Source organism: Elephas maximus, chromosome 8 (genome assembly GCF_024166365.1).
Source record: "Elephas maximus indicus isolate mEleMax1 chromosome 8, mEleMax1 primary haplotype, whole genome shotgun sequence".
NCBI classification, from domain to species: domain Eukaryota; kingdom Metazoa; phylum Chordata; class Mammalia; order Proboscidea; family Elephantidae; genus Elephas; species Elephas maximus.
The window spans coordinates 21,202,458-21,217,376 of record NC_064826.1 but is presented as its reverse complement, the minus strand read 5'-3'; the positions used below and the strand labels follow the sequence as shown (position 1 = coordinate 21,217,376).

Below are 14,919 nucleotides of genomic sequence, written 5' to 3'. Positions count from 1 at the left end.
GGCTGCAGTAGGCGGGGAAGACCAGGAGGCTGGCAATGGCAGTCTGAGAGCCTGACCACTCTTCTTCCCTGCAGGAAGCCCCTTCACTGTGAAGGTCACTGGCGAGGGCCGCATGAAGGAAAGCATCACGCGGCGCAGACAGGCACCTTCCATCGCCACCATTGGCAGCACCTGTGACCTCAACCTCAAGATTCCAGGTATGAGCTGGGAAGAGCCTGGGCAAGGCAGGAGCCCCGTGGGCCAGGGCTGGGCCTGGCTCCAGAGCAGCCCCTGGGGTCTCCTTCCTGGTTGGTCCCTCCTCACCTCCTACCCCGCCTCTTGGGTGTTGCACCCCACAGGGAACTGGTTCCAGATGGTGTCAGCCCAGGAGCGCCTGACACGCACCTTCACACGCAGCAGCCACACGTACACACGCACAGAGCGCACAGAGATCAGCAAGACACGAGGCGGGGAGACCAAGCGGGAAGTTCGGGTGGAGGAGTCCACCCAGGTGGGCGGAGACCCCTTCCCCGCCGTCTTCGGGGACTTCCTGGGCAGGGAACGCCTGGGCTCCTTCGGCAGCATCACCCGGCAGCAGGAGGGTGAGCAGGGGAGAGCCAAGCCGGGTGGGGTCCTTACGGGGAGCCAGGGCCCTCTGTCCTCTGGGTTGGCGTGGGGAAGGAGCAGTCAGCCAGGACCAGCTGGCCACCTGGTTGGAGCAGAGGAGGGGATTTTTGGAGGAGAGAAGAGAAGTCCTGGGCCAGGAGCAGCTCCAGTGTGGTCCTGACAGCCCCACGCCCTGCAGGTGAGGCCAGCTCTCAGGACATGGCTGCACAGGTGACCAGCCCGTCAGGCAAGACAGAAGCTGCGGAGATCGTGGAAGGGGAGGACAGTGCGTACAGCGTGCGCTTTGTGCCCCAGGAGATGGGGCCTCACACGGTTGCTGTCAAGTACCGTGGCCAGCACGTGCCAGGCAGCCCCTTCCAGTTCACTGTTGGGCCATTGGGTGAAGGCGGAGCCCACAAGGTGCGGGCCGGAGGCACAGGGCTGGAGCGAGGGGTGGCTGGCATGCCAGGTAAGTGGCAGGGGACCTGGGGGGGTGGTGGGAGAGGGCCAGGGCAATGGGGTCACAGGGGTGGTGCTGAAGAGCCACCCCTGCCCTGCCCCCATCCCTAGCCGAGTTCAGCATTTGGACCCGAGAGGCGGGCGCTGGAGGCCTATCCATTGCTGTGGAGGGGCCCAGCAAGGCAGAGATTGCATTTGAGGACCGCAAGGATGGCTCCTGTGGCGTCTCCTATGTTGTTCAGGAGCCAGGTGAGTGTCATGCTGGGCGTGGGGGCTGGGCCTGCCTGACCTTCCAGGCTTTCCGCTCACCAACCATAGAAGACACTTGGGGCTACAGAACACCCCCGCTCCTGGGCCCTTGCTTGTTCTCTGCCCTGTCTTCCTCCACCCCACACACCTGGGAATGTGTGTTTGTCTCCAGAGCTAATCCCTGGTCCCAAGAGTCTGTCCTGGGATAAGGCCGGGTGGAGGTGGTATCGCCCTGCCATCCCCATCCTGGGGCCTGGGCTGACTAGCCTCCCTTCCCCAGGTGACTATGAGGTCTCCATCAAGTTCAACGATGAACACATCCCAGACAGCCCCTTCGTGGTGCCTGTGGCCTCCCTCTCGGATGATGCCCGCCGTCTCACTGTCACCAGCCTCCAGGTGTGTGCCCCCTTAGAGCTGGGTCTCAGCAGTGACAGTGGAAGGCAGAAGTCCCCTCTCTCCCACTGTCTGTCCAGCACATGGCTGGGCCCTGTGGGGGGAGGAAGAAGGAAACAAGCCCCAGAGACACACCCCCTTTGCTAAGTGAGTGTGGTCCCTGCTCTCATTGGCTCCAGGGCTTGTTTCTGCCTTTTAGAGTCTTGTCTCCCTGTCCTTGCCACCACCTGTCACTTCTTATTTCTGGGACTCTGTCCCACCTCCTCTGAGAGTTCTAAAGAAACTAGATACCAAAATGTATTAGAACATGAACATAAAATAAATACAAAATCAGAGTAAGCAGGTTTTACGAGTGACCTCAGAGAGACCCATCTCTCTGTAAACTGCATGTGGAAATCAGAGCCTGGGCTTGGTCCTCTGCTGGCCACCGGGAGGCTTGTTGGGATTTCCAGTAAGGAATGAGCAGGGTCTTCGTTTCATCATATGGGAGTAGGTGCAGAGCAGCTTCTCAGCAGACCATACTGGCATGTGCAAGCCAGGGGTGCAACGGTTAAGGGCACACTCCATAGGCAATTTGCCAAGTGAGGCCCTGAGCTCTTTCGGGGGCCCAGTCCCCTCCCCCAGACCCCTCCTAGCTGCCCCCTCAGGGTCATCTTGGCAGCAGCTCAGGGAACCCACCCCTAGACTCACCCTCACCTCCCCCTAGACCCCTCCCTGGGCTTCTTCCAGTCTTCCTCACTGGCCTACCTCCTCTAGGAAGCCCTCCTGGGCCCATCCAGGCTACACTCATCTTGCCTCATCTGAGTGACCCAGAGCTCACAACCCACACAGCTCTGTCAAGCACTTGCTTGCTCCTCATCAGGCCTACTTGATAGTGTCTGGGGCTGTCTTCCCTAGCCTGCACAAGGGCACACCGTCTTTTTCCCCCACCACCGCCATGCTTGTCATGGCTAGGCTGGTACTCACCTCATAGCAGGTGGATGCAGAGGGTCACAGATCTGGCCTGCTTCCCACCTCCCAACCCAGTCTGTCGAAAGCCTTCCCTCTGAGTGGGGCTGACAGTGAGAGTGGGGCTGGGCTACAGAGCAGCCCCTCCAGACCTGGCCCTCCTAGGAGTCAGCATCCCCTGTGGCCTCTCTGCAGGAGACGGGGCTCAGGGTGAACCAGCCGGCGTCCTTTGCGGTGCAGCTGAACGGTGCACGGGGCGTGATTGACGCCAGGGTGCACACACCCTCCGGTGCAGTCGAGGAGTGCTACGTCTCCGAGCTGGACAGTGGTGAGCTGGCCCTGCCTACCTCTGCCCAGGCTGGGACTCTCAGGGAAGGGGGGAAAGGACGAAGGGTCACCCACCAACCCTCTGCCCCACAGATAAGCACACCATCCGCTTCATCCCCCATGAGAACGGCGTCCACTCCATTGATGTCAAGTTCAATGGTGCCCATATCCCTGGCAGTCCGTTCAAGATCCGTGTTGGGGAGCAAAGCCAGGCAGGGGACCCAGGCCTGGTGTCGGCCTACGGCCCCGGGCTTGAAGGGGGCACTACTGGTGAGTGCTAACAGCTGGAGTGGAAGGGGACTGTCGGGGTTCTCCTAGTCCTGTGCCACCTTGTCCTGAGGCAGGTGCAGTGATGAGCTGGGCCTGAGTCCTTGGAGAAGCTGCTCAGGGAACACTGGACCCAGCCTTGCTCTGGGCTGGAAGCTTCTTGCTACAGCCTTGCTACCTCTGGCCCCACAGGCGTGTCGTCAGAGTTCATTGTGAACACCCTGAACGCCGGCTCAGGAGCCTTGTCTGTCACTATTGACGGCCCCTCCAAGGTGCAGCTGGACTGTCGGGAATGTCCTGAGGGCCATGTGGTCACTTACACTCCCATGGCCCCTGGCAACTACCTCATTGCCATCAAGTACGGCGGCCCCCAGCACATCGTGGGCAGCCCCTTCAAAGCTAAGGTCACAGGTGAGTGCCCCAGAGTAGAAGGAGGTCCACCCAGCCCAGCCTGTAGCCCAGCCCAGCTTCACAGCCCTAGTGGCCATTCCCATCGGTTCACTGTCTGCTCCAAACATCACGGATAAGTTATCACGAACAGAGGAGACCTGGCTTTACACAGCAAACCATTCTGTGGAGTTGTGTGTAATTATTTTAACAATCAAATTCTTCCTCCTTTTTGCCAGTCATTTCTCTTTACTCTTTTACTTCAGTGCCCCTCATGCTTAAGTTTCTTCCCTCCTGGCTTCCCATCTGTCTTGCTTCCAAGATGATAGAGATTAATAAATATTTACAAGCTTCCCTTTTCGAAGCTATTAGAAGGATTAGTTGGCTGTATCTTCCTCTTTAAACCTCTTACACTGTGACTTAACTTGAGTTTCCAGAGACAGCCTGAAAGGACAAGGGAGGTGGACGAGACGTAGGGATGAGCATAAATTGAAGCCAGGGAGCTTGGGCACTTGTTCGGAATGGGGCTGCTGCTCCCAGGATGCTTCAGATGAGCAAGGGGCTGGGGGCATTTATCTGGACACCCGAGACCCCAAGTGCCTTAGCTTTAGGGTTGTCAGTGCTGGCCAAGGGGCCACTGCTGAGGGCAGGCAGGAAGCTCCTCTGACCGGGCCGCTCTGCTCCCCAGGTCCCCGGCTGTCTGGAGGCCACAGCCTTCACGAAACATCCACAGTGCTGGTGGAGACTGTGACCAAGTCATCCTCAAGCCGGGGCTCCAGCTACAGCTCCATCCCCAAGTTCTCCTCGGATGCCAGCAAGGTGGTGACCCGGGGCCCCGGGCTGTCCCAGGCCTTTGTGGGCCAGAAGAACTCCTTCACCGTGGACTGCAGCAAAGCAGGCAGGCTGGAGAGGGGGAGAGGAGGGAGGACCACAGGGCACAGGGTGTGGGCTGCTGGGAGAACATGGCCCCTGTGTGAGCCCACCCCTCTCCCTCCCTCTCCAGGCACCAACATGATGATGGTGGGCGTGCACGGGCCCAAGACGCCCTGTGAGGAAGTGTATGTGAAGCATATGGGCAATCGGGTGTACAACGTTACCTACACCGTCAAGGAGAAAGGAGACTACATCCTCATTGTCAAGTGGGGCGATGAAAGTGTCCCTGGAAGCCCCTTCAAAGTCAACGTGCCCTGAATCCCAAAAGTGCCTCCCCCAGCCTCAGCCCCCACCTCTGGCCACACACTCACACACATACTCGGATGTACCACACCCGGGCGCACACGCGCAGAGTCAGACACTGCAAACACCTGCCTGGAGTGTGAGGTCAATGGCACAACCTCTCCTCCCATCGTGCCCCCAGGGGTCAGAGGGCCTGTCTTAGGGCAGTGTCCCTCCCCTCAACTGTGACAGGAGAGCAGACTGGGGCCAGGCTCAGGGGCAGAGGCTGTGACACGGGGGTTGGGTGGGGGTGGAGGAGCCAGGAAAGCCCTGAGTTTTCTGTGGGGCAGAGACCAGTGGGGGCCTGTGTGTTTTGGGGGTTCTGTGTGTGTGAGAGAGACCACCTCAACCCATACTGCCAGCCAGGCCTCCTCGCCCTGAGGACTGCGCCTGGCCTTTCTGGCGCCAGGGCCCCAGAGCATTCAGGACTTGGAAAAGAAAGCACAGTTGGAGAAGAAAACACCAGAACAGCAGCAGCTCAGCACACGGCGGATGGCTGGGGAATGATACTCCGCCCAAGCCAGGCTTCCTGGGGGACTGACTTCTCTCTCTCATATATATTTTTTTTTTTTTATGGTTGCACAGCTCTGCCCCATGGGGGCCTTTTTTACACACTGCGAGGCCCAGCTTTCTGGGGGGACTTTTGCACGCATCATGCGGCTCAGCCGGGAACCGCTTAGGTGGAAAACTCCAGAACCAAATAAAGTTTGCGGCCTGTCACAGAGGCTCTGGCTGTTCCTTGAGGGTTTGCTCTTCACAGCTGGCCCCTCCTTCCCTGTGGACACTAAATCAGGCCCTGGGGAGGCTGAGGCTGGCTGGCTGTCCCCTGGAGGACTGACCCAGGCTGAGGGCAAGGCCCTGGGGCAGAGGGCCGCCCCTCTGAGCCATCTGTTTGGCAAGGTCTGGGACGTTGGTGGAATGGGTGCAAGAACCTGGAATGGGGGCTCAGGGACGTGGCTCGGTCTTCAGATAGCTGGAGGGCTGGCTTGTAGAAGACAGGGTGGACACTGTGTTCTAGAAGACTGCCCTAACCACTTGGAAGCCAGTTTCGGTTGAGCCTGAACTCAAGGATGTACTTCAAATTAGGACCTTAATACAGTGAGCGATGACTCGATCAGGAATGCCTCTCACCCAGCACGCAGCAGGGAACCACATGCAAACCCATGAGCCTTCACTCCAACCAGCTCCTGGGTCAAACGTGGGTCTGCGCCAGCCCCACCGTCCAGCCCTGACCAAGGCTTCCTCAGGGCCTCCTTCCTGAACACCTGCACCAGCCTCCTAACCAGTCTCTTGGTCTAGGCCAGCCCCTTCCAGTGTGGCTATGGCCAGAGGGAAATTCACATGAGCAGGATTATGCCCCTCTCTGGGTTAGGGCCCTCTGCTCCACACAGAAGTCCACTCTCCCTGACAAGGCCTCCCAGGCCTCCATGTTCATACCCCAGCCTCCCCCACTCATTCATTCCAAAACCCCTGTTGAGGTGTGACCACTCCCCCTTCCTTCCCACCTCCAAGCCCACTTCACAGCCTCTAGTTTCCTGGGCACCCGTGACGCAGTTTAGGCCCTCTTCACCCTCCTCATCTTCCTGGACAACAGGAAGCTGTCCTGGACCCATCCCTGCCCCTCCTGGAACAGCCCCCTCAGCTCCCATAGTGCCTTGGGCACACACATCTCTGTGGTTGCATTTACCACCTTAATCTGTACCATGTATGCACCAGGTGGCCTCCTCCTCTAGACTGTGAGCTTCCTGGCCCTGGGATGTCTATACAGGTGTCACAAAGGAATAGTCAAATGAGGAACTGAGAGCCAGAGCAGGGCAAAAAAGCATTTCATGTAATTGACCCCCCAGATATAGACCAATGCCCAGATATTTGGCACATGGTGGTGGATCTGCCAGAGAAGATCCAAAACACATGGCCCCAGTTCCTAATTCCCCTCCTCCTCACCTCTTCACAGTAGCACATCTGCCTCTTCACTCCTTTAGAAGCTTCTCTCCCTCCACCTCCGAGGAAGAGGTGCCTTCCCCGCTACACTGGGTCCCGTCCTATCCATATCCCTCCAGGGCGCTTTTTACTGCATGTCCCCCTCCTGTGACATTCTCACCTCCTCTCAACCCTACAGGGAGCTCCTAGAGGATGGAAATGATGTTTTATCAATCTTGTATGCTCAGCCCTTGGTCATGGTCACATTTAGTAAACGGATATACATTCTGGTTGAATGACGGGGTGAGTGAGGGATGACTGGTGTTGCCCTAGGTCCTTCCTTCACCTGACAACCCAACCACAGACGGCCACTGAGGTCTGTTCTGTGCCAGACACTGAGCCAGATGCTTCTACACACTCCCTTCTTCAGTACCCCTCCTCACTCTCTGAACCCTCACAACGGCCCTGTGGGGTGGGCATATTATCTCAGGAAACCAAGCCCTAAGAATTTCAGTGATGGGTTCAGAGTTATATCTGTAATACTAGGGCTGAGAATTGAACCCAGGTGAGTCCAAATCCCAAGCCCATACATACATCCACTAGACCACACTCCATACACTCCGAACTCACAGATCATATGCCAGATGCCAGGGCTGCCTGTTTGTTGAAAGGGAGGAGGAAAGAGTGGACATTTCCCTTCCGCCTGTTCATCTCACAGTATTCACTCTCTCAGAATGTTACTCCCATGCATAGAGGTCCACAGACCAGAAAACTGGAAGTCACCTGAGTCTCTTCCTCTACGTACATCCCTCCCTAAACACATCAAATCCCAAAACTAGTTTTCTCCATTCTGTCTCTAAATATCCCTCAACTCCTTCCACTTCTCCACATTCCCCATTGCCATTACCTAAGTTCCAGCCACCATCATTTCTCACTACAGTGGCCTCCCAACTTGGTCCCTCCTCCTTCCATCTGGCCTCTGCACCCAGCACAGCCACAACGGTCTCTCTGAAACACAAATGTTGGAGGTTTAAGTCCACTCAGAGGCAATATCACCCTATCGCTTAAAATCCCTCAGTGGCTTCACACCGTTTTGTAACTGCCTATTCACTTGACTCTACCTCACGAGACACTATCATCAACTTGTCCATTCTTTTATTAATTGGGCAAAGATGTACCCGGAAAAAAAAAAGACAAACCCATTGCCTTCGAGGTGACTCCAACTCATATCATAGTGATCCTATAGGACAGAGTAGAGCTGCCCCAGAGAGTTTCCAAGAAGCAGGTGGTGGACTGGAACTGCCAACCTACCTTTTGGTTAGCGGCCAAGATCTTAACCACTGCACCACCAGGGCTCCTACAAGTATTGGAAAAAAAAAAAAAAGTATTGAGTCGTTGTCAATTATGCGCCAGGCACGATATAGACCTGGACTTTGCCCTCGAGAACAGGAACTGTGTCTAATTCTTTGTGGTGTCGGCGTGCAACTGCGCTAGGTTCAAAACGTTTGTTGAATGAACAAGTGAACACTCGAACGTCGGAACAAACGAAGAACCCCGATTGTGACATCCTGGGTGCCGCACAGCCTTCTGGGATTCGTAGTCCCCGGGTTACAGCCTCTCTTTATGGCGCAGGCGTATACAGATTGAAGTCACTTTGCTATTAATGCGCATGATCCGGAAGTGGGGTGGGAGAACTGCGCATGTCTAGAAGGTAGGCGTGAAGCTGGACAGGGGACTCCTGCGGAGGCGGGGCTTCGGTTACATCGGGAAGAGCCGGTTGAGCTCCGCCGGCTGCGAGGATGGCGGGGCGGGGGAAGCTCATCGCGGTGATCGGAGACGAGGACACGGTGACCGGCTTCCTGTTGGGTGGCATAGGGGAGCTTAACAAGAACCGCCATCCGAATTTCCTGGTGGTGGAAAAGGATACAACCATCAATGAGATCGAAGACACTTTCCGGTACGGTGCCCGCGAAGCCCGGACAGGCCACTCCGCGCCCGCGGCCTGGCGGGCCCGGGGAGAGGGCCGAGGCGGCCCAGGGATCGGCGGGGGCCTGCACCGGGCTTTGCAGACCTGGCCGGGATTTCAGACCCCCACCTTGGGTGGCCGGGAAGTCCGAACGCCCTTTCGGAGCCGAGGCCTCTGCCCTCCCAGCGCTCCAGGCTCCCTTTTGGGGCTCGGTGGGGCCGGGGCTGTGTCAGGTGCGTGTCAGGAAAGGAGGGGAACAGAGCTCGTGACGGACGCCTGGTGCCGTCCCTCGGCCCAGCCTGTCCCTGTCATAGCCGGGGGTCCGGAGCGCTCAGCCCCCATAGGGCCGGCCTCAGCGCCTCTTTAGGGATCCCCCACGGTCATCGTAGAACAGCCTCCTAGCCTTTTGCGAGTTGGCCCCAGTGAGCATCTAGGCATTGTGCTCGGGCTTTCTTGTACTTTCACCTCCATTACAGGCTCACAGTTGTCCTGAAACGTAGGAGTTACTCCCACTTACAGGTGAGAAAGGTAGAGTTCAGAGAGGTTAAGGGACATACCTAAAGTCACACCCCACTCGTTGGAAGAGGCAGAGCTGGGATTTGAACCCAGTCCCAACCCTTGCCTCCCATATTAAGCCGGGTACTGGCTCTGCTTGTGCAGCTCCCCACAGTCTACTTGGATATTTCCCATTGTCCTGAGCACGGTGGTCAGAATATCAGGACTGTTTGCCTTCCTGCGAAGACTCTGGGCAGCCCTTGCACTTGAAGCCCTCATTTCCTGCCCTGGCTTGAAGGTGATAGCTTCAAGCGTGGGTTCGAACAGGCCCTTTAGTCCAGGAGATATGTATCCTGGTGACTAGAATTAGGGGTGCCAGCCTCCTAGCCCCCTAACTCCTTCTCTAGGGCCCTTGCCCAGGTCTCAGGAGTAAACCACTCCTACCTGTTTCCTCCTAAACAGCCAGCCCAGCGCTGCAGCTGAGACTGGTTCCTGCTGCCTGGGGAGGAGCTATCTGCTGACCTCTAAGCAGTCTGGTGAAGTGACTCAAGTTGTCATGGAGGACAAACTTTACTCCTAGGGTTTTCCATGTTTCCAGCCAAATGGAAATAGAAATCATTAAATCTAACCTAGCCCAGCGCCTGGCACTTTACTAGATAAAACTTAAGTAATGTCTGGGTGAGTAGTGATCACAAGAAAGGAGGATCCCAATGTCAGGTTGAATCTGTGTGGAAAATGTGATTCTTTCATTACTGATTTTCCTCTTCCTATTTTGTGTTCCTGGCTCATGCCAAAATTCCCCTCTGATCCATCTCCGGCCTCAGCAGCACAGAGCATGAGGCCTTTTATGGGCTCATCAGCCCTTTTTTTTTAAATTTGTTTTCCTTCGAAAAATTAGTGTGTTCTTATGGTTTCCAAATAGATATTTAAAAGATACACATCGAGAGGTCTCACTCCCAGCCATGTCCTCTTTCAGCTCATAACACGCCCCCCCACCGCCCCATAAATGACCGCTTTGTTTCTTCCTTATCTTTCCAGTATTTTTTATGTCAATACAAAGGAATACACATCTATATTCTTAACCTCCCCCTTTCTTACACAAGGTGTCCCTGGGTGGTGCAAACAGCCAACACGCTTATCTGCTAACCAAAAGGTTGGAGATTCAAGCCCACCCAGAGCTGCCTTGGTGATCTACTTCTAAAAAATCAGCAACTGAAAGCCCTATGGAGCACAGTTCTACTCGGACACACGGACACACATCACGTTGCCATGAGTCAGAATCAACTCAACAGCAGCTCGTGTTTTCTCACACAAGGCAGCACTTTATATACACTGGCATGCGCCCTGAAGCCTTCCCTGCAGGGAGGTAGAAGCCGGTTCTGACAGACATGGCCCGTAGCTTTTGAATGAAATTGATTCTTGATAGAACTGAGAGAGTGTTTAACATAGCAGTCTTTTCCTTTGTCCTCTGTGCTCTCTGGGTCATGTCCATTCCCTTCCACAGCCCAGGCCCACCAACCCAGAATGAGCTGCTGGGCAGCAGAGAGAGGCCCTCCGCACTGTCCTGGACACGCTTTTCCTCATCTCTCCCAACAGGCAGTTTCTAAACCGAGACGATATCGGCATCATCCTCATCAACCAGTACATCGCTGAGATGGTGCGGCATGCCCTGGACGCGCACCAGCGCTCTATCCCGGCTGTCCTGGAGATCCCATCCAAGGAGCACCCCTATGACGCCGCCAAGGACTCCATCCTGCGCAGAGCCAAGGGCATGTTCACGGCTGAAGACCTGCGCTAGGGGCACCCCCCAGCCTTCCAGCCCTGCCCCCAGGTCTAGGCCTCTCCTCAGTCTTGCCATCGCCCTTCTGTGCGTTTGGAGCCTCTGATTTCCAACTCCCTGCCCATTCCCACTCCAGAGAGGCTGGATGAAGTACTCACAGGTTGCTGGGATTGTGGCACTAAAATCAAGGCTGGCAAGGGAGTGGGAAGCCTGACCATATTCTCTCCCCCTCTACTACCTCTTCCCTGTGCTGTTATGCAGTGTCACTGTTGATGTTAAATTAAAGTAATATTCTTGCTTCTCTCTAAGCTGTGGGCTGGTGCTAGGAAGGACATGCGTGGGTGAGGCTGTTGCGGGAGATTAGACTGGCAGGGCTGAAAAAGCTCCTGCTCAAGACCCTGGTGTGGCAGTGTTGTGCCAGGAAGATTTTGCCAGGAGGCCATAGTTCAAGGACTGGTCCTCTGAATCAAAGACCAGCTCTGGGGACAGGATGGAGGAGACATAAGCCCAGGCTCCTCCTCTTCAGTCTGCACTGGGCTGGGATGGGAGTCTGACCCCAAGGGACCAAAGCAAAAAATGCAAGACACCTGGAAGTCTATAATACTAGACTCAGCCTGGGTCTTACAAGAGATCTGGGGGATCAGAGCTCTTACTGCCCATGGGTCCTGGCCTGAGGCTGCCTCAGGAAGCCGGAAACTTAAGGGCATGGCAAGTAGAACCCTGGCCCTGTGTGAGGTGAGGCTTGGTTGCCAGGTGACTGTCCTGGGGCAGCTGTCAGGAGCAAAGCCTCCATTCACTCTGCTTACCCCTGGTACCACTCCTTCCCTGCCACCATGTCGCGCCAACTCAACATGGACACGGTGCGGCAAAACTTCTGGAAGGAGGAGTACCTGAGGGAGAAGATGTTGCGCTGTGAATGGCACCGCAAGTATGGGTCGATGGTGAAGGCCAAGCAGAAAGCTAAGGCTGCGGCCCGCCTACCCCTCAAACTGCCCACCCTGTACCCCCAAGCCCCACCCTTACCCCCACCTGCCCCCAAAGCAGCCCCTTCCAGGGCCCCCAGCCCCATCCAGGAGGCTCCTATTCAGTCAGAAATGTGCCCAGTATCGCCTGCCATCCGGGCCCTGCTGTATGAAGGCATCTCCCACGACTCTCAGGGGCGCTACCTCTACCTCAACACCCGAAAACTCGACTTGCCAGAGAAGCGCTACCTCTTCCCCATCACCACCAACTTCACGTATGGCTGGCAGCTGGGTAGGCCCCAACCTCCAGAAATTGTTCGTCTAACAAACACTGAGCACCTGCCACAGGCCAGGCAGTGCTTGGCACGAGGCAACGGGACAGGGCGCTTAAGTGACACAGACACCAAGGAAATGACCCAGAGGGACAAGTTCCATGATGATACTCAGGAGTGATGGGGTCGGGTTCCTCTGTCGATTGATTGGACTGTCGGGAAAGGCCTCTGAGGAGACGGTGTTTAGGTTGAGACCTGTGTGATGAGGAGTTTAGATTTGATTCTGAGTATAAGGGAGGCTGAAGGAGGGTTTTAAGCAGGTGAATGATACTGGTCACTTTTTTAAAAAATCACCCTGTCTGGTCTGTAGGTAATGGGTATTTCAGGGGAAAGACTAGAAGCTGGCAGATGAGCTAGGCACCTACTGAAGTTATCCAGGCAAGAGATGGGGATCCCTGGGGCTAGGGCGGCTAGCACGGGAGCTGAGAGAAATGGAGTCAGAGTGTGTTGGAGGAAGACCCAGAGGAACTGACAGCTTTGAATATGAGAGCAAGGGAAAAAGAAATCGACGACGACGCTCAGGTTTTTGGCTGGAGCAGCTGCGACAGGGTAGACTGGGAGAGGAGCAGGGCTGGAGGGTGTGCAGACGGGTCAGTTTGGGCCATGTTATGAGGCGTTAGGCGGCTGTGTAAGTCTGGCCTCAGGAGAACCATGGGCGATGAGAATGCAGACTCTGAAGTCCTCAGAATGTAAAAAGCCAAAACCAAACCAGTTGCCCTTGAGTTGATTCTGACTCATGGCGACCCAACGTGTCTGTCCGTTTGTCGTACTGTGGGGGCTTGCGTGTTGCTGTGATGCTGGAAAATATACTACTGGTGTCCAGACGCCAGCAGGGTCTCCCACGGCAGACAGGTTTCAGCTGAGCTTCCGGGCTAAGACTAGGAGGAAGGACCGGCAGTCTACTCCTGAAGAGAATGAGCCAGTGAAAACCTTCTAAATAGCCCGAAACATTGTCGGATGCTGCAACAACGGGCTCAAGCATAGCGATGATTGTGAGCGTGGCGCAGGGCCGGACAGTGTTCCGTTCTGGGGTACACAGGGTCGCTGTGAGTTGGAACCGACTTGACGGCACCTAACGGCGACATGGGGACCCCAGGCATGTCAGCGCAGAACTGTGTTCCACAGGTTTTCAGTGGCTGATTTTTCAGAAGTAGATCACCTGGCCTTCCTTCTGAGGTGCCTTGGGGTGGACTTGAACCTCCACTTGGTTAGCAGCCTATTGTGTTAACTGCACCAACCAGGAGCTCCCATCAAAATATAAAACACCAAAAACCAAAAATATAGGCGGTGATTAATTAAAGCCAGGAGGTTGGGGGGGCCACCTCTGGCACACAAAAACCAAAAACCAAACCCAGCGCCGTGGAGTCAATTCTGACTCTACAGGACAGGGTAGAACTGCCCCATAGAGTTTCAGTTTCCAAGGAGCGCCTGGCAGATTCAAACTGCTGACCCTTTGGTTAGCAGCCATAGCACTTAACCACTACGCCACCAGGGTTTCCTCTGGGACGTGAGCTGCTGGAATTTGGCAAGAGGGGAGGCAGGGAGCAGAGAGCCAGAGGCAGGTAGGGAGATGGTGTTGGTGGGAAGATTGTCCCTCTGGACTGAATCTGCTTTTGCTGTGAGGCTCAGTCAAGGTTATCACCTGGGAGGAAGAGGAGCAGGGCAGTGGAGCAGTTTGAGATGAGGAGTAAAAATGTGGGAAAAGGGATATGCTGGGAGTGCCCGGGGTGGCTGCTGCTCAGTGTCCCCTCTGCTCCCTGTGGTCATGAGTTTAAAGCGAGACCGGTGAACTCAGTCAACTGTCTTTCTCCAGCTGCTTAAGTACAGATGCAGAAAGGCTGGATGGTCGGGAATAACTACAGCTGAGGTTTTGCCAAGCAAAGTCCCCCCACTCCCCCCATGGCCCTAATGCAGGAGTAAGGGGAGCAACTTGCCAACCAAAGCAGGAGGCGAGCTCCAGAAAGGGAGCAGGGCAGAAGGAAGCCCATCTCCCAGACAAGCCTAGCTGGGTCTGCCCCTGTGACAGGAAGGGCTGGGTCCCCTGGGGCAGAGGACCCAGGAGCTGAGGATGGGGGAATGGTGGCAGATGGCTGACCATGACTTGGCCATAGACTCTGCTTTATCCAGGCGCCCAGCCAGCTCCCTGTACTTCCCTGCAGCCCCATTTCCTCAGAAGCATATCTTTTTATTTCTTCACACTTGTGAATACAACACAGACAGGTTCCCAGGGCTATGGATGCACACAGTCAGGACCCCCTGCTCCTGAGTTCCTTCCCCAGGAACCCATTCCTGGCCTCTGCCATCTCTTTCCAGGCCCCCCAGTGAAGCAAGAACTGGTCTCCTGCAAGATGTGCCGCATCGATTCCTTCTTCCGCAAGAACGGCGCTTTTGCACTGCTGGACCCCCGCGACCTGGCCCTCTGACCTTGGACCGGCGGGACAGGTGGCCTTAGGGAGGGAAGAAGAAATGACAGGCCTCATGGTGAGGTGAAGCTGCTGTGTGTGTCTGTGTCTCTGGCTCTCTGGGTCCTGGGGCTGCATTCTGCGCCTTGCTGAAATGCCCCCGACCTGCGCTTGCTGACCTGCAGGTGGCCCTCTCGCTTTTTCCTTAACCCCCACTCCTCAGTCACCCCTT

The 14,919-nt window shown here is 55.9% G+C and overlaps 3 protein-coding genes across 4 annotated transcripts in view; all 3 read left to right on the top strand.

The window, feature by feature from the left end:
• FLNC (filamin C) overlaps nucleotides 1-5,549 on the top strand; it is a 29,254-nt gene extending 23,705 nt beyond the window's left edge. For both annotated transcript variants that reach the window (XM_049894018.1, XM_049894017.1), the window contains 10 exons: nucleotides 75-197; nucleotides 339-581; nucleotides 785-1,054; nucleotides 1,156-1,293; nucleotides 1,574-1,689; nucleotides 2,830-2,962; nucleotides 3,055-3,231; nucleotides 3,421-3,639; nucleotides 4,304-4,513; nucleotides 4,619-5,549. In XM_049894018.1, the coding sequence (XP_049749975.1) occupies nucleotides 75-197; nucleotides 339-581; nucleotides 785-1,054; nucleotides 1,156-1,293; nucleotides 1,574-1,689; nucleotides 2,830-2,962; nucleotides 3,055-3,231; nucleotides 3,421-3,639; nucleotides 4,304-4,513; nucleotides 4,619-4,806 (1,817 nt within the window). In that variant the 3' untranslated portion in view covers nucleotides 4,807-5,549. The remainder of the gene's footprint in view (nucleotides 1-74; nucleotides 198-338; nucleotides 582-784; nucleotides 1,055-1,155; nucleotides 1,294-1,573; nucleotides 1,690-2,829; nucleotides 2,963-3,054; nucleotides 3,232-3,420; nucleotides 3,640-4,303; nucleotides 4,514-4,618) is intronic.
• Nucleotides 5,550-8,474: 2,925 nt separating this feature from the next.
• ATP6V1F (ATPase H+ transporting V1 subunit F) lies at nucleotides 8,475-11,299 on the top strand. The gene is made up of 2 exons (XM_049894270.1): nucleotides 8,475-8,707; nucleotides 10,808-11,299. Exons 1-2 carry the CDS (start codon nucleotides 8,550-8,552, stop codon nucleotides 11,007-11,009), a joined length of 360 nt encoding a protein of 119 aa, XP_049750227.1. The 5' UTR covers nucleotides 8,475-8,549; the 3' UTR covers nucleotides 11,010-11,299.
• Nucleotides 11,300-11,370: 71 nt separating this feature from the next.
• ATP6V1FNB (ATP6V1F neighbor) lies at nucleotides 11,371-14,708 on the top strand. Its single transcript, XM_049894269.1, has 2 exons — nucleotides 11,371-12,245; nucleotides 14,599-14,708. Exons 1-2 carry the CDS (start codon nucleotides 11,825-11,827, stop codon nucleotides 14,706-14,708), a joined length of 531 nt encoding a protein of 176 aa, XP_049750226.1. The 5' UTR covers nucleotides 11,371-11,824.
• Nucleotides 14,709-14,919: the final 211 nt, after the last annotated feature.